At 38.6% G+C, this 22,789-nt stretch overlaps 2 protein-coding genes across 3 annotated transcripts; both read left to right on the top strand.

The window, feature by feature from the left end:
• Nucleotides 1-996: 996 nt before the first annotated feature.
• LOC149048188 (uncharacterized) lies at nt 997-6,902 on the top strand. Of its 2 annotated transcripts, XR_016185251.1 has the most exons (3): nt 997-1,913; nt 2,029-2,091; nt 2,275-2,422. XR_016185251.1 is itself a non-coding variant. In XM_089201703.1 (2 exons), exon 2 carries the CDS (start codon nt 6,242-6,244, stop codon nt 6,620-6,622), a length of 381 nt encoding a protein of 126 aa, XP_089057829.1. In that variant the 5' UTR covers nt 997-2,091; nt 2,683-6,241; the 3' UTR covers nt 6,623-6,902. The 2 variants fall into 2 exon arrangements, 1 of the variants encoding a protein (XP_089057829.1); XM_089201703.1 differs by lacking the exon at nt 2,275-2,422 and adding an exon at nt 2,683-6,902 and having other exon boundaries at nt 997-2,091.
• Nucleotides 6,903-7,213: 311 nt separating this feature from the next.
• On the top strand, nt 7,214-21,891 carry LOC149048187 (uncharacterized). The gene is made up of 11 exons (XM_089199424.1): nt 7,214-7,556; nt 11,461-11,543; nt 14,639-14,725; nt 15,000-15,140; nt 16,061-16,142; nt 17,498-17,661; nt 17,818-17,944; nt 18,039-18,193; nt 18,320-18,479; nt 19,045-20,177; nt 20,627-21,891. The coding sequence occupies exons 1-11, from the start codon at nt 7,214-7,216 to the stop codon at nt 20,822-20,824; spliced, it is 2,673 nt and encodes an 890-aa protein (XP_089055550.1). The 3' UTR covers nt 20,825-21,891.
• The last annotated feature ends 898 nt before the right edge of the window (nt 21,892-22,789 follow it).

Below are 22,789 nucleotides of genomic sequence, written 5' to 3'. Positions count from 1 at the left end.
ACGATATTATCATTTTGGTGAAAAGAGATAAACTTACGCCTAACGGTGATCATAGACTTCAAAAGTTCAATGCTGGTTGAGAAAATCATCACCCACCGAAATGGCCCTCCTCCTATGGTTAGGAAATAGACTAAGACAAAATTGTATGATCGTGATCGGGATTGGCCGGCATAAACCGTCGGGATCGCGGGATTGAAGAACTCTATTGAGGACCCTTTATCAACTCATTTGATAGTACTAAATTACCCTTTTCTATGAAATCGTTGACTTTTTCGTTTTTTGTGCTCTGAATCTATTCACTTGCTCAGAAAAGCAAAAATTTCTCTAGGTTGCTAGAACTGCAAAAATTTGCCCCAAACGCCAAAAGTTGCTCAAAATTTGTCGAGCACAGTCGGGACAGGCCAACAGATAACTCGAATCCCCCGCTAACTCGAACCATTTTTAAATTTCCGGATTCTTGGGGGGTTCTGCTGTATTCCATCCAGAAATCAGGAGAGACTCGTAAAAGGGAACCCAGTTCTCCGTGGCATGGAACCCAAAATGTGTGTAGAACAGGCTTGAACATGAGCAAAATGAAAATTATTCGGAAAATGAAAATAGTTTTAAAAATATTTGTGACCGATTTGAAAATTTGAAAGAATGGTGATGCTGCAGAATAAAGATAAATTAGCTGTGTCGCGCTGGTTCGAAATCGAGTGGTGATCTTTGGCTTTGACTCAGTTAAATACAATTTTTTCTAGATTGCAATTTTTAAAATGAACTTTCTTTTAATAATTAGTAGACGTGTTGGAGTAGAATAATATAAAAGCGTTCATTAGAAAATCGAAATCAGGAAAATATTTGGCTCTCAGTCATGACGCATGGATCTCGCTGCGCTCGGTCGGTATTTTCCCTCCCACTCAATCAATAAGTGCATACTCTTTTACGGCAACTGCACACGCATTGCCTTTCCAATGTTGCTTTCCAATGTTCCAGTGCCCCTCAGACATCCTCTTATATCTGCAGCGTTGTAGTGTTGATTATGGCTGTTTATGCCGGTACAGCCCGACCGTTTTTTTTTCCACACATTACCACTTCAGGTCAATCGCAGACAATGTCAACTTCAAATGTCTTCATAAGTGCCCCAAGGCGCTATGCAAAGTATTTGCGTAGAGTGATCATGGGATGGATCGGTGAGGAATAAATTAACCTTGATCATGTGGTTTCATCTTCTTTTCTTCGCCCCGAACTTAGACACGAGAGCCAGTCAGACTCCGATTCGCACTTGCACACTCCTAGAGTACCGTCATCAAAAGGAGACAAATGACAAAATCGCAGAGGCAATGGGATGGGACTTTGTATTCAAAGAAAAGCGGAAAGGGCAAGCAGAACTGAGGGCGCTCAAAGCAACAGTGAAGCAGAGCATAAAATCCTCAACAAAGAACAATTACAAGATATTGATGATCAATGAAAAAAAGTCAACAAAAGTGAAAACAGAAATAATAAGGCCAGTCAAGAGAAATACCGTGTTATTCCTGTTAAGAGAGTGGGTGGAGAGAAAGGTGGAAAAAACAAGGCCGATCTTGAGAGAGCAACTGACGACGATGGAGTCACTTGTGATGAGAAGAGAAACTGTGATGACAGCCTAAAGCATAGGCCAGGTAATGGAGAGCAGCATAGAGGTGAACGAGGAACCGGGAGGTCTCATCAATGTCCTGAATGTGACTATTCTTGTGTAAAACTATCAAAAATGAAGAGACATATCGACAGAAAACATACTAGGGCTGTCGGGAAGAGAGCGTTCCATTGTGGGAAGTGTTTATGTCTTGAGTGTGGCCATCGATGTTCCAGGATTAAGGACCTAAAGAAGTATTTGTCTACAGGACACTGCGTAATATCCAGGACTTAAATATTGCAAATGCAAAATGCTAACGGTAAGGTTCGCTCAGCCTTTTTTTTTATTAAACATCTCTAACTACAACTTTCATATCTACTTATTTCAGACTATTAGACGAGTCCCACATGACACATAGCATATCTTTCTCTTAGAATTTGAGACGTGGAAAGCGGACACTGAGGAGTAGGAAGGCTGCTCTTTTGTCAAGGTGACAGGTGTGTTACTTAAAGAAAGCGGTAACCTTAGAAAGTACAATAAGGGCAGTCTCAGCAGGCAATTAACATCTCTCACTTGCAACCAGTAATTGATTGTTAGTTAATTGATTGATTAATTCATTTATTCATTCACTGATTCACTTATTTCTTAACCTTTTTATGCTTACTTATTTACTAATACAGGTTCCAAGAAACAAAAAACCAGTGGGCTAAGGGTCGATTATTTCCAGTGCAACCTTTGTGGGAGTTACAGGCCACGCAGGACTGGAAAGAGAAGAGGAAAGTCTAACGGTTGAAGTTCAGGTCAACGAAAGAAATCCCTTCTTTGCAGGCATGTCATCTCAAGTTGTCTGTTTCAAAACTAAGAGAAACCTCTAAGTTACTTGTCATAAATGTCATTTTAATTTATCAGTGCTATAGGGAATATTTATTTACCTGTCTTTCTGTATTTCTTTCGGTCATTTGTTTCTTTTTTTAAAATAATATTGTATCAGTGCTTTATTGTACTAAACTTGCATAAACAATCGGTCAGAAACGATGTTAATTCATTTAGTTTTAATAATGAAATACTCTACATTTTTCTTTGCACAGGAATCTGCAAGATAAACAGGAACTGTACTTCCACACTTAATGTATCTAATCTAACGAATGGCGAAGTAAAAGTGGAGATCTGCTACACCCACAATGGCCACACAAGAGAAATCCAGCATACGTGGCTACCAAAAGAAAAAAGGCAAGAGCTTGCGACAAAAATCCAACAGGGGGTTCCGAGGGAGATATTTCTTGACGACGTTGGAGATAGTGTAACGGAGAATAACTTCCCTCGGCATCACTTGTTGAGGAAAAAGGATCTGTTGAATATTGAAAGAGCTTTCGGGCTGAAAGACTTTCAGCGTCACATTAGTGATCAAGATAGTGCGTTAGCGTAGATTACGGAATGGGAACAATCAGCAGATACTAATCTCATACTCTTCTACAAGTTTCAATATGAAGTGGTAGAAAGTATGATTTATCCAAGGAGGACTTTGTCTTGATAATACAGAGTCCTTTTCAAAGGCACATGCTTCAGAAATTTGGAACCAAAGGTATTTTTTGTGACAGTACTCATGGTACCAACGCTTACGACTTCCTTCTTACTACATGCTTTGTGGTAGATGAGCATGGCGAAGGATTTCCTGCTGCGTGGTGCCTTTCCAATCATAGACATTTCATCGCTATGTGTACGTTCTTTCGTGAGGTGAAAAAGAACTGCGCTGGTTCCATCACGAGCACATGGTTTATGAGTGACATCGCCCCACAATACTACAACGCGTGGGTGGGTTTTATGAATGATGTCCCACGGCCCCAGAAGCTGTTATGCACGTGGCACGTGGATAAGGCCATTAACTTGGAGCTCAGAAAGAAAATTGGCGACTTATCTACCGAAGCAGAGATCTAAAAAATGTTCTGTACAGTCCTAGGGCAGACGAACCAATCATTTTTCGATGAGTGTCTGCGAGCTCTTCTCCACCGGTTGGGTCTCTCCTCTAACGCTGTCGCGTTCCATAAGTATTTTGCACGTAATTGGGTCCATCGGAAGCATCAGTGGGCATATTGTTTCAGAACTGGTCTCGGAATCAACAAGAACATGTTTGTGGAAGGCTTCCACAGAGTTTTTAAATACAGATATCCTAAAAGGGAAAGTCAATAAATGCTTAGATAACTGCATATTTAATTTATTAAAATATGTTCGCGACAAGACCTTCGATCGACTAATCAAAGAAGCCAGGGAGAAATCCACAGATCGAGTAAATATGATACATGATCGTCACTTACGGAGCCTGTCCTCACCTGTTGAGTCTGTTAACTGCGAGGAAGATGATACACGGACAGTTCTTGAAGAGGACAGGAGAAGTTCACATTAAGTCTGCCGAATAGCAAGTGGTGAGGAAAGAAATTGTGGGTTGATATTCCAGGGGTGTTGCGTTTGTGTTCATCTTTATGTCTGCAACTGCCTCAACTGCTTGATTACAAGCACTATTTGGAAACACATACATCTCGTGAACAGATGTTTGAATGGTAGCTCAGTTTCTAAAGACTACCCTAGTCAGTTTCCACGCCCAGAAAATAGTTCCATGGATCCTGATTACCAGGAGGCATCTAGTGATACTGCATACGACCGTACCAACGAGATGAACTTTCTACGAGACTGTCTTAATTAAAGAACTGTGGGCGAGAATAGGGAGAGTGCCATAAAGAGGACGAAACGATCCCTCAGAGCGACATTGCTCAGAATGATCGATGACGTTGAAGTCTGCGAAGATGAAGATGTGCTGCAACAGTTGGAGAAAAGTGTCAACTCCTCTCATAGTTTGCTCACTTCGATCAAGCAGCACAAGCATATGACTAGTACATTTTCAGCTGCTATACCTGAAAGGAATGCACCTGCCAACAAAAAGATTGAGGTCCAGAAACGTTTTTTTTTTCCCACCAAACGAAAGACACAGAGGAGAAATATCAGATTGGCAAAACCAACTAAGTGAGAGAAGATGGAGATGATTGAGAATTGGAAGAATAATGAGCAATCAGAGCAGAACAACACCAAAGTACCTGTAGACTTCACATTGCAAAACGATAGCGCACAAAATATGTTAGTCTTCATTGTTTGAAAATTTTCTACTTGCATATAACACCTGTCTCACCTCACCACCCGATAATTTCTCTTGTAGGATTGCAAGAAATGCTTCATTGGTTTACTGAGGAAAAACATCAGTCCATTAAAGATCTGGTAAAATCTGCGATTAAACTGTCTGTTTCTGACGTATTGGATATAGACAGGGCATCTTTGATAACCGGGGAGGCAATAGAAGCTAACTTAGCAGACTTGAAGAGGTTTTTATACAGATGATGCCTGGAGAGCAGTTGGCAAATTAGGTCAGGATGGCTCGTGTACTTTATAGAAAACACGGTTTATGTTTAAGTGGTATAAATACCTTGTCTAAAACAGTTGTGTGATACAATAGTAAACGAGATATATACCTTCCAAAACAGCGTCATGTGATGAACAGCCTTCTTTAGATTTGAACAAGTTTCCTAAAATAATTTTAGTTTATCACTGTAAGGGTAAAGGTAAAGGTAAAGTCTGTATTCAAGCTAAGTGGCCCATTGAGCCAGAGCTTATTCTGGTTTCCTTAGTGTGAAGGGACTAGCAGCATCACTTCTGCCTCAGGATGGGATGGTAGCCCCAGTATTTTATCAGGCTTCCCTGACAATATGCTGGTACCCATTTACAACATGTATACTCCTGGGTGGAGAGAGACACTATGAGAATTAAGTGAATTAAGAGAATTAAGTGTTTTGCCCATCACATTGGGCGTGTGTTTTTCACATCACATTGGGCCAGGGGCCTGTTCTTGAAATTCTTGCTAACTTAACAGGCCTAACGCTATATTTCAAAATTAAAAGTAAGAGAATAGAGAAGCAGGCTCTGACACCAGAACCAGTCCACTTTGTTTCTTTAGCTGATAGTTTTATTGTATAATTCTCAAACTTTCTTTCAAACATAATTCTCAAAATTCTTTAACAAATAAAGATGGCGGTCATTTGCAAGCAGCCGAGGATCTTCTCTGCCTATATGAATACGCAATTCGTCAAAAGCGCCAATACTTTTTTCGGCTGCGTGCTAGCCACAAAGGTTGCTACATTCATTTTCTTTTTCCCACAAGAATGTCTTTACTGGGTGAGCTGTGGTAGATTCAGTAAATTTTTGACTTCCCATTGTAAAACAAACTCTGTCGATTTTTCTTTCGCCCGAGAACCAGACGGAGCTACAGGAAATGAGAGCTCGTTTATCGAACTTACAGGAACAGTTCAGGGAAAAAGATGACCAGTTGCAAGAGAAGGAGGGGATAAATCTACACCTGCAAACTCTCTTGAATACAAAAAATAAACAACTGGAAGAGAAAATTAGACAAGAACAGAATTTATACCAAAAACTGCGAGTAGTAGAAGAGCAGATTTCACAATCTCAAGCACAACTAAGGGAGAAAGAGTTGGAAAAGGCCAACTTGTTAAAGAAAAGAGATCGCCATAACGGAAACCAGCGTGCGATCGTCAGAAGGTGACAAACGCGCGAGATCAATTACAAGAGGAAGAGTTACTGAAGACCAACATGCGGGAGCAACCGGAGAGAAAAGAGCAACAATTAGTTGAATCGGAATTGAGATTAAGGGAAATGAATCAACAAATAAGAGATCTTCAAGTTCAGATCAAAGAGAAAGACAGAGCGACTGCTGCTTTGCGAGAACGATTAGGAATTACGGTGCAGCAGGTTGCCGAGCTAGAAGAACAGCTGACAAGAAAAGACCAGGAAAAGAATGAACTAGAAAGAAGCCTTTCAACAGCCCAGCAGATATTACGTGACGATCAGGCTCAAAGATCATCAGACTGGGTTATTCCTCGTAATCAAATTCAGCTGACGACCAATCCCTCGGTAGAGGTGCTTGGGGAGAGGTTGCCCAAGCAAGATTCTGTGGTTGTCTCGTTGCTGTAAAAACGATATCTGATTTGATTCTTTCTCCTCACAACCGCAGGTTGTTTGAACGAGAAATGGACATTGCCTCGAGATGTCGACACCCTTATTAATTGCAATTCGAGGGAGCAACAAACGACGACCACACACCTTTGTTTCTCACAGAGCTCATGGATACAAGCTTGCGAGCACTGTTAGAGGAACGATCTCTTTCTCAGACAGAAATCCCCGTTATTGCTCTGGATGTGGCTCGAGGACTAAACTACCTCCACCAAAAACGCCCCATTCCTATTCTTCACCGTAATATCTGCAAATGTATTGCAATTGTGTTGCTGTGGAGACATGGTAATCAATGGCGAGCTAAACTGTCAGATTATAGCACTGCTAATTTCAAGAAACAGATCATGACAGTTGTACCTGGGGCTCCAATCTACAGAGCACCTGAAGCACACGCTACAAATCAAACGGTCAACCGTTTTCAAGTCGAACACAACACTTAGGTCTTACTTAGTAGGACCTAAAGACGCCCTGGAACCATCAAAACAAGGCGGTGTCGTTTACAAGATCCCATGCGAATACGATAAAGTGTACATCGGTGAAACTGGGTGATCAATGCGAGGAAGGATAAAAGAACATGACAGAGACATACGGTTTGATCGCACTCAGACCTCTGCGGTTTCGGAGCACGCTAAAGAAACGGGGCATATTCCTATTTGGAGCAAAGTTAAGTTTATTGATCGTGACCCCCACTGGTACACACGTAGGGTCAAAGAGGCTATCCATATAAGACTTCATCCCAACAACATCAATAGAGATAGCGGAATCGACATTCCCGAAGCTTGGATACCCACGATCAAACAACACGACAGCCGATTTATGAGGACCTATGAGGGAACACCATCTAACGACCGGAATAGTAATGAGGATCGAAATGCACCAATGGCAGCCTACCAAAGTGCTACAAATAGCGACGCGTTAACAATCGACCTCATCGCCTGATGAAGACTAGCAGTATTGCAGTCGAACCGTCGCGATCTACATCATAAGTGACTCTATCGTGAGACAACGAACAAAGTTCATCTACTATCCTACACCACGATGAACAATTGGCATATATTTTATTATATTTTTAGTTTGTTTGCTTGTTTAGTTGAACTAGATGCAGCTATCATTCTGAATTTTTTGGTTTTTGTTTTTCGTGAAGTCCGGTCGTTTGGGTGAGAGCGGTACTGAAAGGATTGCTCTTGGTGACAAGGAAGGACCCGTAACAACCTGAGCGGCAGACTCCGGTGATGACTTCTACTCAGGGTGTCGAAATGACAGTAACTTCCCCTGAAAACGATCCTTTTTAGGACTTCTGTTACCTAAACGATCAAATTAGCCGGTTGAATGTTCCTTCTGGTTCAGATAATTTACTGTAAAAATACTTGAGGATGTTATGCGACTCAGTGTTCTCCTAAAAAATGACTGTAATGATACTTCTCAACAAAATTTTTTTTTCTTATGCCTTGTGACTGACCAAATTCCCAGAAGAAAAATTTGTTCCAACACCGAGCCGGGGTTATTCATCAGAATCCACAATAAGTAAGACCCTGATCTCGACGTTCAAAGTAACAAATCAGTGAAGACATGATCCTTGCAGGTGAGCATCAGTAACGAAATTACAGAAAAGAAATGTGCAAAATTCAGGCTTCGATAGGATTCTAACCCGTACCTTTCCGGACGCTATAACCAATTGAGCTGCGGAACCTCAGGTTGGAATTGTTTCAAATTCTGATAGGGTTGTTGTTCCCGTAGAGAATTATGAGTAAATGAAATAAGTCATATTTTGATCCTAGGATGAAATACAAAGTAAAGAAAGGATCTTTGCAGGTGACCTGCAGCTAAATAAATTGCAAAATAGAAGCTCTTCCCCTTGTCCTATCTACAAAACTTCTGAGCTCTTCCCCTAAAAATCTGTAGAACTTAGCATTTCAGAGCTTCCTTATCTGCTCACAACTCTAAACTTGGCCTTATCTTCTTTCATTCAGTTCTATGAACACTTTTGATGTTTTTTTGATCCTCCTCTGTGAAAGATCGTTCAGCAATATGTTTAGTTGTTTGCCTTTAGATCCTTGTAAAATATTCTAGATTCTCTGCGATCACAACAAAGAAATTAATTTTCAGCTTCCTTTCAGACTTATTAATTTATCATTGGCACTTCCCTTCAGTCAAAGAACGTTATATGCAATGGGTGACGCACAGGAACTTTTAGTTAGTGCCTTGAAAAGTCCAGCAGCGCTCTAGCTCGGCAACTGCTGCTATGTTTCCTTAACGCACGAGACGTCACAGTCCCCGGAGCTAACTGTGTACCCAAGAGTAGTTGACGTTGTTCTTGTGAGGAAGCAAAACTTAATAAGATAGCAGCTCTGCAAGTTAACCTTGAGATCAAATCGGACGTAAAACTAAAGACCTCAATAAAAGCTATTAGGCTTGTACCAAAGTGATCTAAAATGATAACCACCCACTAAGAAGCGAAGAAATTTTAGTTTGTAATGATAAGCCTGGCACGACATATAGTATGTACAACTGATCTAAAACATGTTTTTTGCAATTAAGTTAAAGTGTAAAACAGAATCAGTTCATTTTCGAAACTTAAACTTAAAATTTAAATTACTGCGCGTGTTAAGTAAGTGCCCAAACATAGAGGTTAATTCTTCCTTCCTCTGAGTTTCGCGTCCTTGATACCGCGAAGCCACCAACAAATTTTGCACTTTTTCCAGTGCTCGTAGTGCTCGTAAGTATGATTTTGCTCGGTAGTAGGGGCGGCCGTTTTGGGAATATCGATAACTGTAGACTTATTTCACCACTATCAAAAATTACGCGAACTGATTGGCCAATTTGCCGTTGTGGATGAAAGTAAAGACAACGTTGCTCGCGTTAACTTGTCACGCAATGGTCACGCACTGAAAGAATCGTTTTATTTGACGTCGCTATTGTGGCTACTGTGATGACGATTACCGTTGTCAATAAGAGAACAGACTATACTAAACCACTTCCGAGTTGTTAAAATATTGAGAGAGAAGATTTCATTCATCTCCTTCAAATCACTTACTTTCCAGAATACTTTTACAGTGAGACAGTTTTCATAGTAATAATTGTTTTTAGAGGATTGTAGAACATCTCTTTTTGATATGAAAACTTAATGAATCCTGAAAAAAGTCAAGTTGTTCCGATATGATTGTCCAACGGTCAACTCATGGTGAAGTTAATGGTTGACGAGATTAACGCTTCGACAGTGATTGAAAAGGGCCCTTTACCGAGACACCAGAAAAGAGGGAAGATTTGGCCTTCGTAGGTACTATAGTCGTTTTTTGTTGATATAAAATTGTAAATCATACCCTGGATTTTCAATACACACGTTTAACAAGAGCTAACAAATTTGAATTCGAGTTTTTCTCCGAGCGTTCATAATTTTCAAATTATGAGCGCTTTGCAAGAAGGCAGGCACCCACCTGCTCTCCCTCCAGCCCTTAAGTCTATGACTGTGAATGGATTTCCACACACGTTAAAGCAAACAGGCATCCCTAATTTACACAACTACTAACACTGGTGACGGAGAGCACCACAATACTTTATGAAACCCTTCATGTCAAGTGAAAAATTCAATTCGTTACAGCGCTGGCAGATTTTGTCCGAGCAGCTGGAACTTTACTGAGAAAGGTTATGTCGTAAAGGACCGCGGTCTGCGCCTGGGGCGTCGCCAGGATTTTTTAAAGGGGGGGAGGGGGCACGCTGTCTGAAACAGAGGGTACTCACCAGGATGACATGTCTACCTCCAAGCCGCGTTTTACTCGATGTGATGACAAAAAAAATCCTAAAGGGACAATTTTGAACTAGAATAACTCTTGTTAGATTACCGACAGAAATACTTTAGGGCCTTTCATTTTTCAAATTTTCCCAACCTCTTATCCGCCTACTTGGTTAGCACTACTCGTAAACGAGCCCACAGTGCAGGGGTGTCTGTTAAACGTCATGCGCACTGAAGAACTTGATCTGCCCTGTTCTTATCGTAGTATAACAAACGTGAATACAGTGCGCATCGTCTAATTTGTTAATTCAGTTTCCAAGTGAATGTGTTATCAGGTTACAGAGCCCGGAAAAATGTGTTTTGTTGCTTAAGTATTTAAATTTTTGAACTTGATCGGCTGAAGTATAAAATACTGTTTTTTTTTTCTACGCAGCTTAGAAACTTATCCAAGAGCTAACAGAGGGTAGCAATTCACTCTATATTCTTTGGAAGACCTTTATAAAACAAAGGAATCTGTAAGTCACCACTCCTAGTTGGTACTATTAGAACTGAGGACTGATCATGATATTTTTCATTGTTTGAAGAGCATCAATGGTTTATCTGATTCAGTTGTAACTCGACATTCTATAATGACTGTTTCTTTTATTTATGGCCATCGGAGCCAAAAACCCGGAATTACTTTCATTAATAGTCTGTCTATGATAAGAGTAAATTACAACACAACTTACGCTTTGTTATTCAGCTTAATTCTTTCTGTTAGCTTAAAGAAAAATAAAGTTTTATACTGTGAAAAATTTAAATAAGAAACCCAATAATCATTGCCATCCATTGGATTTGAAAGACAGTTCTCCAACACAGAGTCATAAGCACCTTCTTAGGGTGATATGACCTAGCAACTCTGATAATAGGACTGCAGTCCTATTCTTTTGTCACCTTTTTGCTGATTGATTCCAAGATAAAATTGTAAAATTACTAGGTATGCTTTGTTGCCAGCACAAAGTTTAAATGTTCCTCCTTTGTGTTGTCCATTTATGTTACTTTTAAAAACCTGGATTTCCTCTTTTTTCAGCCATTACTAAGATTAAGGAAATGGCCGCACTTCTCATTGGAGAGTTACTCAGTGAATGTCCAGACTTCACTTTCAGATGCCAGGTTTGATCCGTATAATTTTAATTATCCTTTTTATTATCACCATTAAACCTATTATTATCATTATTATTGTTATCTTCTTGATATCATTATATCTCTCCTCATGAATTAAATAACTGCTCTATAACATGGATTGAAAGTATTTGGTTTATTATCTGCTATATAAGTCTATGGTGAGTAAACTGTGGATGACTTTCAATAAAGTAAAGTACTTTGTGCAGGTATAATCACATGATTCAAATTGGAGTGTAGTATAAATATACATATTGAACATTGAATTTTCTAAAATTTACCAGTTCTCAAAAATTTATTCCAAATAGCACAGGAAAACTCGTGTGATTACTTACCAATAATGTAAATTAAAAATTGCTGAGTTACCCCATAAAAGTAGCACAGAGGCAAAGCTCTCAAATCATATGTAAAGCTCAAAATAATTTCCAGCTGGTGATGGTCAAGTTGTTCAGTCAAACCAATTGTTTGCTGGGACACCAATGTTTGGCCAGATAAATGTCTATTGTATCAGATCTCAATAAATCCTTGTTCCTCCCCCCTCTAGTATATTTTTCTGGCATTTTCTCTCCTCTGCTAATATTGCACTGTTGACCATTTGCTCCACTTTACTAATGTTCTGGTTTGGTAATATCTGCCTTTCCCTACATCTAGGCAGTTTGGAAAGCTGCAAAACTTTAGAATAAAAGTTTATCAACAAATGCTTTTTATCCAGCCAATTTATTCTTGTTTTTCTCATTACCATGTTCCTAACAATGGCATAGCTCCATTTTCTGCATATAAACACACACACACAACCCACAATTCCTCTACTCACTCTGATGAAGGGCTACCACTCCAAATGTTAGCTTTGAAACTCTTAACAATGGCCAATTTATTTTATCAACTCAGTTGATAATAACAAATTACCTTGCTATACTCTCCCACTGACACAGCACCACAGTCTTCAGAAACTTACCCTCTAAACCTACTACCCCAAACTACACCGAACTACACCTGCTACACTTACTGCACCAAACTATACTAGACAACACATACTGCACCAAACTACCCTTACTTCCGAAACTATTTGATTTTATAATAAATGTTATAGTTTTTCCTTAGAAAGTGTAAAACCTTGTTTCATATTTGTGATGGTAATCATGGATCTAGTATAATTATAATCTGATCAAGATTCCTCAAAAAAGAGTTATGCAATTTTGGAGTAAATTAGATATATTCATCTCAAAGTTTCTAGGAACTACAGAGGTCACAAATTCACTGCCGCAAGTGGAGGCTTTCTTGAAAGATATGGTAATACACCCCTGACATGTTAAACTGATTAGCTCTTTGATTAGTATTCAACCAACTCACCCTCAGGGACCAACTTGCTCATGCATAAAATCACTTCAATAAGCTCATTACAGATTTAGACTTGTTTCAGTTTAGTTTTGATGTTTTTGGCAGCTGGTAATTACCATCACATTCAAACATTTAGATGCTATGGGCACTTTCCAACACCTTTGGGGCACTTATTACACTGCAGAATTGTATATTTCTTCAGTAGGAAAGCTTTTATTTTATTTACATGTTACACTTTTGTGTTGTTTTGTTTGTTGTGTTACATAATTTGGCCAAAGAATCAAAGCAATTGTTCGGGGATTTAGATCTCAGCATCTAAGTGTTCATATGTAATGGTATGCCAGTTGCTGAACACTTTGGTTTGGTAATATCTGTGAATATTATTTATTAAATGGATATGAGAAGGATCTTTGCCAGAATAAACACAATTTCAAGGGAAATAGAAAAGTAATTTTACATGTGGGTGGGTTGGTGTGGGCAAGTTAGTTCAAGGGTGATTTGACTGTTAATTTCACTCACATTTTACAAGCTAATCAAATTACTGGGCTAGACTGTAACATGAATTGTGTTAAATTTAGTACTTGGATCAAACTTAAGACCTTATTATTTACAGACAGCTGATGATCACATGTTGGATCCCAAAGCTGTAATGTTGAACATGTCAACATATTGTTATACAAGCTAAATTGTTAAAAATGGTTTCATAATTGATTCTTTTATGGGTCGGTCTTTCAATACTTTTTCACTCCTAATCTCTTTAAAGAATTATATCACACACATGCCCATCAATTTTCTCATGATAATTAATGATGATGTGATGGGAAGACTACAGCTAGCAAGACACATGTCTAATTTTACATTTATGCACCTGCAACTTTTAAGAAAAGAATGGTAATGCCAATTTTTTAATATTTAATTGCAATCAGCATATCAAGGTTCACCTTGTTCAAAGTTACCTTTAAACTCCCTTCACATGTTGCTGTTTTGTTAATATTCAACAAGTATTTGCAGAAGGTTAGGAGAGTATCATTGTACAATATTCACTGAGTGTAAGGTGAATAATTGTTTTAGTACAATTGCCTGTAAATGTATTTGAAATCTCTTGTAAATGTTTGTTTTGATGTTGAACCCATTCTGTTTCAATTGTTTTGATTACTCATATTGAAATAGAGTCAGTTCCCACTAGGATTTGATAGGTTCATTAAATTCACTTGGCAAAAACTTCATGTCTTTATTTTGAAAAGTGTTACTCCAAACTTAACTCTGTAACACTGACAAAACCTGAGGCAGCCATTTTGAAATTTAGTGCTCCTGCTATAATCACCTAAAAGAAGATATGATGCAATCCTCTACCAATCAGAGGGTGTACATCTCTATAATCACTGGAGCGATTATAGTAATTGCTAAACTCAAAACTGCATTGTAACTGAAGTTTTAAAACACTCAGTGAAGTATGTTCAGAACCATCTTAAATACATTACATTGTTGCAGAATTAAGGTGGCACTGAGACCACAACACACCTATATTTTGAACTTTGCAAAAACAATCAAATTCAATATGTTAATGTAAACATTAGGGGCTCACACATACCTGGGTTTATGTACGTGTAACATTTATGTTTGGGAGCAGAACATGTGGTTTATTTATCACATGCATGAATATAAATTTGGCAAGGGCTGCAAACTTTTCATGCATAAATTAATCTGTAATTGCTAAATGTTGCTGTTATTGAAATTCATCTTTGTAGGCAAGGACGGCAGGTCTTAAGGCAGGAGGGCAGATGCCATATTGTGAACTATGTATTTCCAGGACTTGTGTCTGGACAAAGAAAGAGGTATATAGTGTAAGAGAACAGAGTTTAGAATTTATTTTATCATAATATTGTATAAATTTTATCTAGAGAATTTAAACCAGTTCTCAAATCCAATCTCAATTTTTTAAAGTCTATCTACTTTGTCAGAATTTGTGCTCCAAACTTGCTTATTTGAATTATCTCACACAATGCTCAGAAGATCATAGTTAGGTTCTCTATAGAGGTGTCCTCTTGGATATCTTAGAAATCATTTTCTAGATGTGCTTCAACTTTTTCTTTGGCTATATTTTTGTAGTTTCCAGAGCATATATGTTACATCTACAAAATATCATTCACTACTCAAGATCCAGATGATAAAACAGTATTTGGCTATGTGTGCAGTCCAGCTGACCTCTTTGAAGACAATTACAAGCTTTATGCTTTTAAGTCCGAAGAAGTAAGTAAAACCAAAAAGGGCCTTGTGATAACTTAGCTGAATTATTAGGAATTCATATAGCCTGTTTATTTATGGACGAGTTTACCGTGGGAATCTTGTCTTCTTTAAAGAAAAACAATATGCAAGACCAGGCTTTTAGACTTTGTAAGGGTTCTTTCATCAGAACTAATTAGGGTTGCCCGGTGATTAAGATGTCAGATAGAGAGAGCTCAAGTTGTGAAAGCAAATGGATTTGTTTCAAGGATTGCAGAATGGTAGCATATATAATCTTAGAATGGAGTCATGTTTGACAGACAACCCCTTGGAAATAAGTTTGATTTGATCCCTAGGACGTCCCTTGGCGCGGTTCTGTCTCTACAGGAATTAGTATCAATCTGTTTGGTACTCAGGTTGCGTTAAAATAGCAAAATAACTCCTTTTCACCGTAGCGGTGAAGGTTTTAAACTTTAAGAAAAAAAGGCTGTGAATCGACCAGAATACCTGCAGACACTGTAATTTCAGAAGTACAAAGAAATTTTTTATGACATCATTACATTTGAACCCCAAAAAGTTATCTTCCTTTGCCAAAGTTCTACGGAAGGAAAGGTATTCCATGTGATACCCAAATCAGACAGACATATTTCAGCAAACGCATAAACATTTGAGAATGAAGGGTTCATACGTTCTCAGTTACACATTTCTCTTTGATGATTTAGGATGATTACAAGGGTAAAATATTACGAATGTATCGGCCATTTTTGAAAATGAAGTTACGAGCCAATTTGTTTGGTGCAGTTTTACCCCTTGTCTTGGAGGTGAAATTTTTTTCTTCAGACAAAAACCCTTCATTTATTATACAGATTACAACTTTAAGACACTCAAGTGCATGTCTCGATGAGTTGCGAGCTTTTAATATATTGCATAACGTTTTTGCTCTTCAGGCCGAGGTTATCATTAAAACCTTGAGGAAATATATAGGACCTACGACTAATATCATGACAAAGGCGACCGGATCATTAGATGGTATGTACTACTGAGCCAAAGTACCCCATGTACGTTATTTAATAGCTAGCCAGGTTAGTTTTGTACTACATAAATGACCTATTGATTTCCTTGTCGCCGGAGTCTGTTTTAAACATCCAGTTGGATGTTGCTATAAGTGCCACCCAGTTTACTTACTCAAACAACAAGTGATGAAGGATAACTTAAAGCTGGGTTTGATTCATTTTTAGGTAGGAAGAATGATAAAATAACAGATGATAATCTTAATGGTCTTGAAGTTGGATAAGTGGTAGAGATCCTCTGGCCAATAGTATTCATGATATTTTTCATTGTTTTAAGAGCATCGATGGATCATCTGATTCGGTTGTAACTCGACTTCTTTTATCAATTGACACAGAAGCCAAAAACCTGAAATACTCTGATTAATAGTCTGCCTTTGAAAAGAGTAAATTACAAAACTATTTACGCTTTCTTATTCGTCTCAATTCCTTCTTTTAACTTAAAGAATACTCAAACTTATCAGGTGGATGTTTTTATCTTGATCAAATGCTAAGTTCTCCTATTAAATTTACAGGGAAATGTGTAGCTCTTAGAGGGGAAAATTGACAATCAGATCTTGGGAGTTAAAGGGTTAATCTAATGAACATTCAAAGAGGACTTCAATTACTTGATTGCCTTTGTTTTGATTTAAAGTAGAAAGAGTTCTGTTTTGTTTCCTTGTCGAGTTTACGCCCCCATTTTCCAGATACTGTTGTTCACAGTTTGAAGTACTTACTTGGCTAGCATTTCTGATAAATCAGTTACAATTACACGTGAATTATACCCTTATAGTAGTAGACCCCTTAAGTATCGAGGTTAGGAGATCTAAGGAGTTAGATCAGAGTTTTTTTTACATAAGATGTTTCAAGTAATGGAAAGTTGCAGTTTTTCTAAGCCCTTAAAGACAGAATCAGACGTGAGGTCCAGCCTATTGTATTTGGTTTCGTTTTCCTTTCGATTCTGCTTCTTTTGAAATTAGCCTCAGCCCATTTTTTAATCTTGTACATCGCAATTTCCCCTTTTAGTTTTCACGGCATGTGTATGATAGTCAGAAGATAGCATTAAATGTTGTTGAATCAACTTGTGTTGTCGATTCCTACACTGTGGTTGACACTCCCCGAACTCCAGTGCACAACACCCCGTGTCCGCTGCATTAGGTACGCGACAGTTAAACAGAGGAAAATGCAAATCAACCCCACGTGGCAAGCTTTTTTTTATCCTCCTAGAGTGAAAATAAGGGAGAAATAATGTCCTATGGGTAGAAGAAACTTTTAAGCTAAAAAAAGAAATATCCATTTCAGATGATCATAATTTCTTATAAAGATTTCTTTGGACAGGAGAATCTAAGGAACGTGTACAACCTGCCACACATTTAACTTCTCACCGATCAGCAAAATCTAAAGATGAAGTGAAGCAGTTAGAGCAAGGAGCACGTAGAAATAATGGATCTGTAGTACAGATTACAACGCATCGGGCCAGGGGCCCGTTTCTTGAAATTTCAGCCAATTAAACGGGCCTGAAGCCATATTTTAAAATCAAAAGAAGAGAATAGAGAAGCAAGCTCTGACGCCCAAACCAGTCCACTTTGTTTCTTTAGCTGATAGTTTTATTGTATAATTCTGAAAACTTTTGAAACTCCCATCTTGAATGAAAACAGAACAGCGGTATGGACCCGTTGACATGTGGTTACCGAGAAACGAGCCACAGGTCTCGAACCCAGACCTCTTCTCCCAGAGTCCAGCACACTAACATTATAGGCCAACATGTCTTTCACGATCACAACTGTAATAAGGTTTGAACTGTCGACAGTTTGTAACCGATTAAGCATGATTTTACTAGTTACCAGAAATTGTTGCAATAATAAAATTTTTCCTGCAGGTGGCAGTGGCATCGTGTCAGTTGATAACCGTTATGGTTTGGAGGTTGGATCTATGGTAGAGGTTCCTGTGGGTGGTGTTCCAAGATATGGTGTCATTCGCTGGATGGGAAATATTCCACAAGTGAAGGGAAGGCTGGTAGCAGGTCTGGAATTGGTGAGTGAGATTTATCAGGCTCGTACAGAGTAAAAAAATTACAATAAACGATACATTTGATTTTTTTAGCACTTTATTATTAATTATTGTATCACCAACATTTATCTATACTTTCTTTCTTTGAAGGAAGAAGAGGAGTATGAATGTTTAAATTGGACTTTAAATAAAGAAAGATATTTCACCTGCCCAGTAGGAAGAGGTTTCTTTGGTTTACTGGAGGATTGCCGACCAGATTCCCGCTTTGCTAACTCACCAACCACTGATGTCAGTTTAAATGCTGAAAAAGGTAAGCAAGCCAGGCTGAACAACACAAATGAGATGTGCACAGCAAAAACACAAAAAAACAACAAAAAATCGGGGCCTTTGCCCTTAGGCTTGACTAGACCTGTACATTTTTCCAAGTTATTTAAGTGAAAATTTTTTTAAAGCTTGTAAAGCGGGAGGAGTTGTAGTAAGATGCAGGAGAGCTTTTTTTTCAGTGAAATTGTATCACAACTGAAAGGTTAAAGGTAAAGTCTGTACACAAGCTAAGCGTCCCACCCAGGATGTGCACTTCTGAGAAATCACCTTAAGTGTTATTCCTCGTTAAGTTACGGGTATGTCGTAGCACAAGATCACCAAAATCTAAAGATGAGGTGAAGCAGTTAGAGCAAGGAGCACATAGAAATAATGGCTCTGTGGTAACAGCCAAATTTGTCTCAGAAAGTCAAGTGAAATTTCGGACTGGAAATGGAAAAGAATTCAACTAGTGAATAAAAGTATATATTTTCCACTTCCGGCTAGGCACAGGTTCCTCATTTTGCTCTTAAACTTACAATTAATTGAAGACGGATTTCTCATCTTGTAAACAGACAAGCGATTTAAGGAGGAAAATGAACGAGGAGGAAACGTTCACAGGTTGGTGAGAGAACTGGAGGAACAGGTGACACATTTGCAAGCAGAACTACGAGAGAAAGAGTTGAGAGAGACCAGCTTACATGAACAGCTGAAGAAAAAAGAACAACTTGAAGAAAATGAACGAGGAGGAAACGTTCACAGGCTGGTGAGAGAACTGGAGGAACAGGTGACATATTTGCAAGCAGAACTACGAGAGAAAGAGTTGAGAGAGACCAGCTTACATGAAAAGCTGAAGAAAAAAGAACAACTTGAAGAAACTTTGAGAAAACAATCGACTGAGATAGAGCAGCAGCTGACAAACCTGCGTGGACAAGTACAAGAGAGTAAGGAACAAATGCGAGATGTAACCCAGCAAATGACGATTGTCCAAGGGCAGCTACAAGAAAAAGATGAAGAAACTGCTAATTTACAGAATCAAGCTAGTGCCTTAAGGCAACAACTGGAGGAAAAACACCAGGAAATGAATGAATTGGAAACAACTCTGTCCACAGCTCAGGATGAGTTACGTGAACTTCAACGACAACAGTCCCCTGAGTGGGTCATTTCACGGGATCACATTCAGCTAACAGGTAGATTTCTCGGCGAAGGAGGCTGGGCAAGAGTTGTCGAAGGCAAATATTGTGGTTGTTCGGTTGCGGTGAAACAGATGCATAAGTTGATTCTCTCTCCTTACAACCGCAATTTATTTGAGCGAGAAATGGATATTGCATCGAAATGCCGCTACCCTTGCTTGCTGCAGTTCATCGGAGCTACAAATGACGAAGAGAATCCATTGTTTGTAACAGAGCTGATGGAAACAAGTTTACGCACTCTGTTGGAACAGAGAGCTCTTTCTGAGGCTGAAATGTCTATTATTTCCCTGGATGTGGCTCGGGCGCTAAACTACCTTCACCAAAAGCAACCATCCCCTATCATTCACCGCGACATCAGCAGCGCAAATGTGCTACTTTGGCGACAGGGTGAACATTGGCGAGGCAAAGTGTCGGATTATGGAACTGCCAACTTTATGCAGCAGACCATGACAGTTGCACCTGGTGCCATGATATACAGTGCTCCTGAAGCGCTTACTAAAAATCAAACCGTTAAGGTTAGCTTTAATTTGTTTATTGTATATATGCGTGCATTTCACGTGCATGTAAGTTTATGAATTGACTTAGGCTTAAGGTAATGGACATAAATATTTATTTTGTTAATATCGCTAGTAGGTCAGCATTTTTTATTTTGTTAACATAAAATAGACAGTATGCGTAATTGACAGGCCGGATTGGTACTATACCGGGCTCATGTATATTTGCCTAACTAGTCTGATCTTTGAAGTAAGGTTTTTATTGTTCCAAGGACATACTGACAATGCTAGTTGGCCTAATCTACTTGAATACAAAGGAATACTAATCGAGTCTACCATGGGGTCTATATAGTCAAGTGTGACCGCTTATCTCGAGATAGAAATGGATCGAGACATTTTGACTCATTCGACGTAAGAAATTCTAGTGCAGTGCTGTATTTCCTCTCATTTTCGTCCCTTATCTTGTTCAGGTTGATGTGTACAGTTTTGGTGTCCTCCTCTGTGAGATGTGCATCCGAGAATTGCCAAATCCAGAAAGGCGTAATCGGCAAGTCGCCATGGTTAAAAACAAATTGAATCGAGCCCTTATCCGGAGATGTTTGCAACGAGAGCCTGAGGCGAGACCAAGCATACAGGAGATCATTGATGAACTTGAGGAACCTGTTTAAAATAGGTTTGGTCGGTTTTGCTTTCAACAGAATTAACGTAATTCTGCTGTTACCAATGTAATGCAATTGTGGTACGTATGCTACTGGAGGACATCTCTTGTGTGTTTCCCCCCTGGAAATCACAAGACATTATTAGATTGATAGGTTTCAAAAGTTAATTTCATTATTCAGAATGGGAGAAAGGCATGAAATTCCAAAGGAATGGAAAATGATAGGAGTATCGTCAACTAAAAGCATTTACTACGTGGGAGGTTTTCCTTTAAGTGTTATGTAGAAAAGAGTTTTATGAACAAATACGTGTTATGATTCCTTTTGTAGCTCAGTTCTACAAAGTGCCCTCCCACCTTGATTTAGATCGTAAACGAAGACCCTTGTCGCATTATTGGTAAGGTTTGAAATCAGTGGGAAGCCATTTTTGTTCCCTAGTTCAAGCTGAATCATTTTCGGTCGCGTGTTTGAATCAATGGCGTGCGATTGGTTTGACGCCCATCATGCATGTAACGTATACCTTGCACTTTTAAGGTCATTCGTAATACTGCATCGGACATCCTTACTGCGCATAATTTCACACCTGACCACTGCGCGCAGATTAAAAAATGGTGGCTCTTTTCTTTGTGCACGGTCCTCACCACAGAGGTAAATTGACACTTCAAACGAGGAAGTTGATGTATTATTTTTTGTCACCCTTGGTGTTGGCACGTATCAGTTTTCCGTAAAATGAATATAAATGAATTCTCTTCGTAGAAAAAGGAATTCAATTTTGGAAGCGCGAACGTAGTAGGATCTGGTAACTATAATCTTCAATGTATTTTAGTAATCATATGGTACGTATACTAGGTAATGCAGCTCCTAAACGAAAACTGGGACCTTTTTTTTTTTTTCAAAATTTACATTCCTTCAAGGTGAACTACCCAATGGGTAGAGTTTGACAAAAATCTCAGCGTTAGTTCTTTTTCGGAGGACTGACCTTAGGATCACACACCAGGTGCTTCGAACATAGAAATTCTTATAGAAATAAGTTTTAATGCGTTTCATTTGGATAACACATTGGTCGCATGGTGCTTTTTTTAAGAAAAAAACGTGCTTTTCAGAAGTCCACAGAAAAAATAAATAGAAATGATAACGAGGGTTTTTATGGGAAAATGTTCTCCTGACTGTATAGCGAACATTGCAAAATATCGATAAATTTCTCATGTGAGAACCATGTTTACTCCTCGTTCTACAAATTACAACCCACGTGATCACCACATCCTGTCCCTTTCTTAGCCGAGAACAACAATGTATGGTCTACATTTTTCAATTACCTGGCTGCTAAACTATGGAATTCCCTATTTGATGGTCTGAGAGCTTGCGAGGATTGGTATGAATTTGAAAGGAAAATTCTTAGTTTAGTCAATTTTAACATTTAATATCACAAGCATGTATTTTTATATGTGTTGTAAATTGCATCGTATTTTATAGTATTTTATATTTTATTAATGTATTATTTGAAAGGCATGTAAATTTTATATTGTTATTAGAATTTGTATTTTCATTGTATCTTATTATATTAAACAGGAAGACGTTAGCTTTGTAGCTACACTCAAATTCGCATTACAACTTCCCTTCGATTGAAATTTTCATTCAGAAATGGGTGTTGCCGCTGGATTTTGTACATAGAAGGCTCGATTTATTCCTTTGGGTATTCACTTCAGTTGGGATTCAGTCTTTCTGGGAAAAGTGAGATCCTTTGGAGGGAGACTCAAAGTACACTCTAAGTGTATCCTTTTTGTTTTCAGGTGTCAGTGAACTCCAAATAATAATTGAAAACATTTTATGCCTTCAAGTTTTCTCGCTCAATATTTTTCAAGTTTAACTTGTATTTACTAAAACAGAGCATTTTAAGAGCTTTAAAAAGAGACTTTGAACGAGCATATTTGATGATTGTAGGCCAAAGTTGGTGTTTTACTTCTTGCTATCGGCGTT

The sequence above is a fragment of the Pocillopora damicornis genome, chromosome 3 (genome assembly GCF_964200805.1).
Source record: "Pocillopora damicornis chromosome 3, jaPocDami1.2, whole genome shotgun sequence".
NCBI lineage: Eukaryota > Metazoa > Cnidaria > Anthozoa > Scleractinia > Pocilloporidae > Pocillopora > Pocillopora damicornis.
The sequence above is the reverse complement of the archived record's forward strand: the minus strand, read 5'-3'. Positions and strand labels throughout refer to the sequence as shown.

Bases quoted from the DNA above. Each gene is read 5' to 3' on its own strand.
- LOC149048188 (XM_089201703.1), top strand. From the start codon at position 6,242: ATGCGGGAGCAACCGGAGAGAAAAGAGCAACAATTAGTTGAATCGGAA.
- LOC149048187 (XM_089199424.1), top strand. From the start codon at position 7,214: ATGCGAGGAAGGATAAAAGAACATGACAGAGACATACGGTTTGATCGC. The intron at 7,557-11,460 runs GTGCTACAAATA...CTCTTTTTTCAG, and splicing joins ACCAATGGCAGCCTACCAAA to CCATTACTAAGATTAAGGAA. The intron at 16,143-17,497 runs GTATGTACTACT...TTCTTTGGACAG, and splicing joins GGCGACCGGATCATTAGATG to GAGAATCTAAGGAACGTGTA.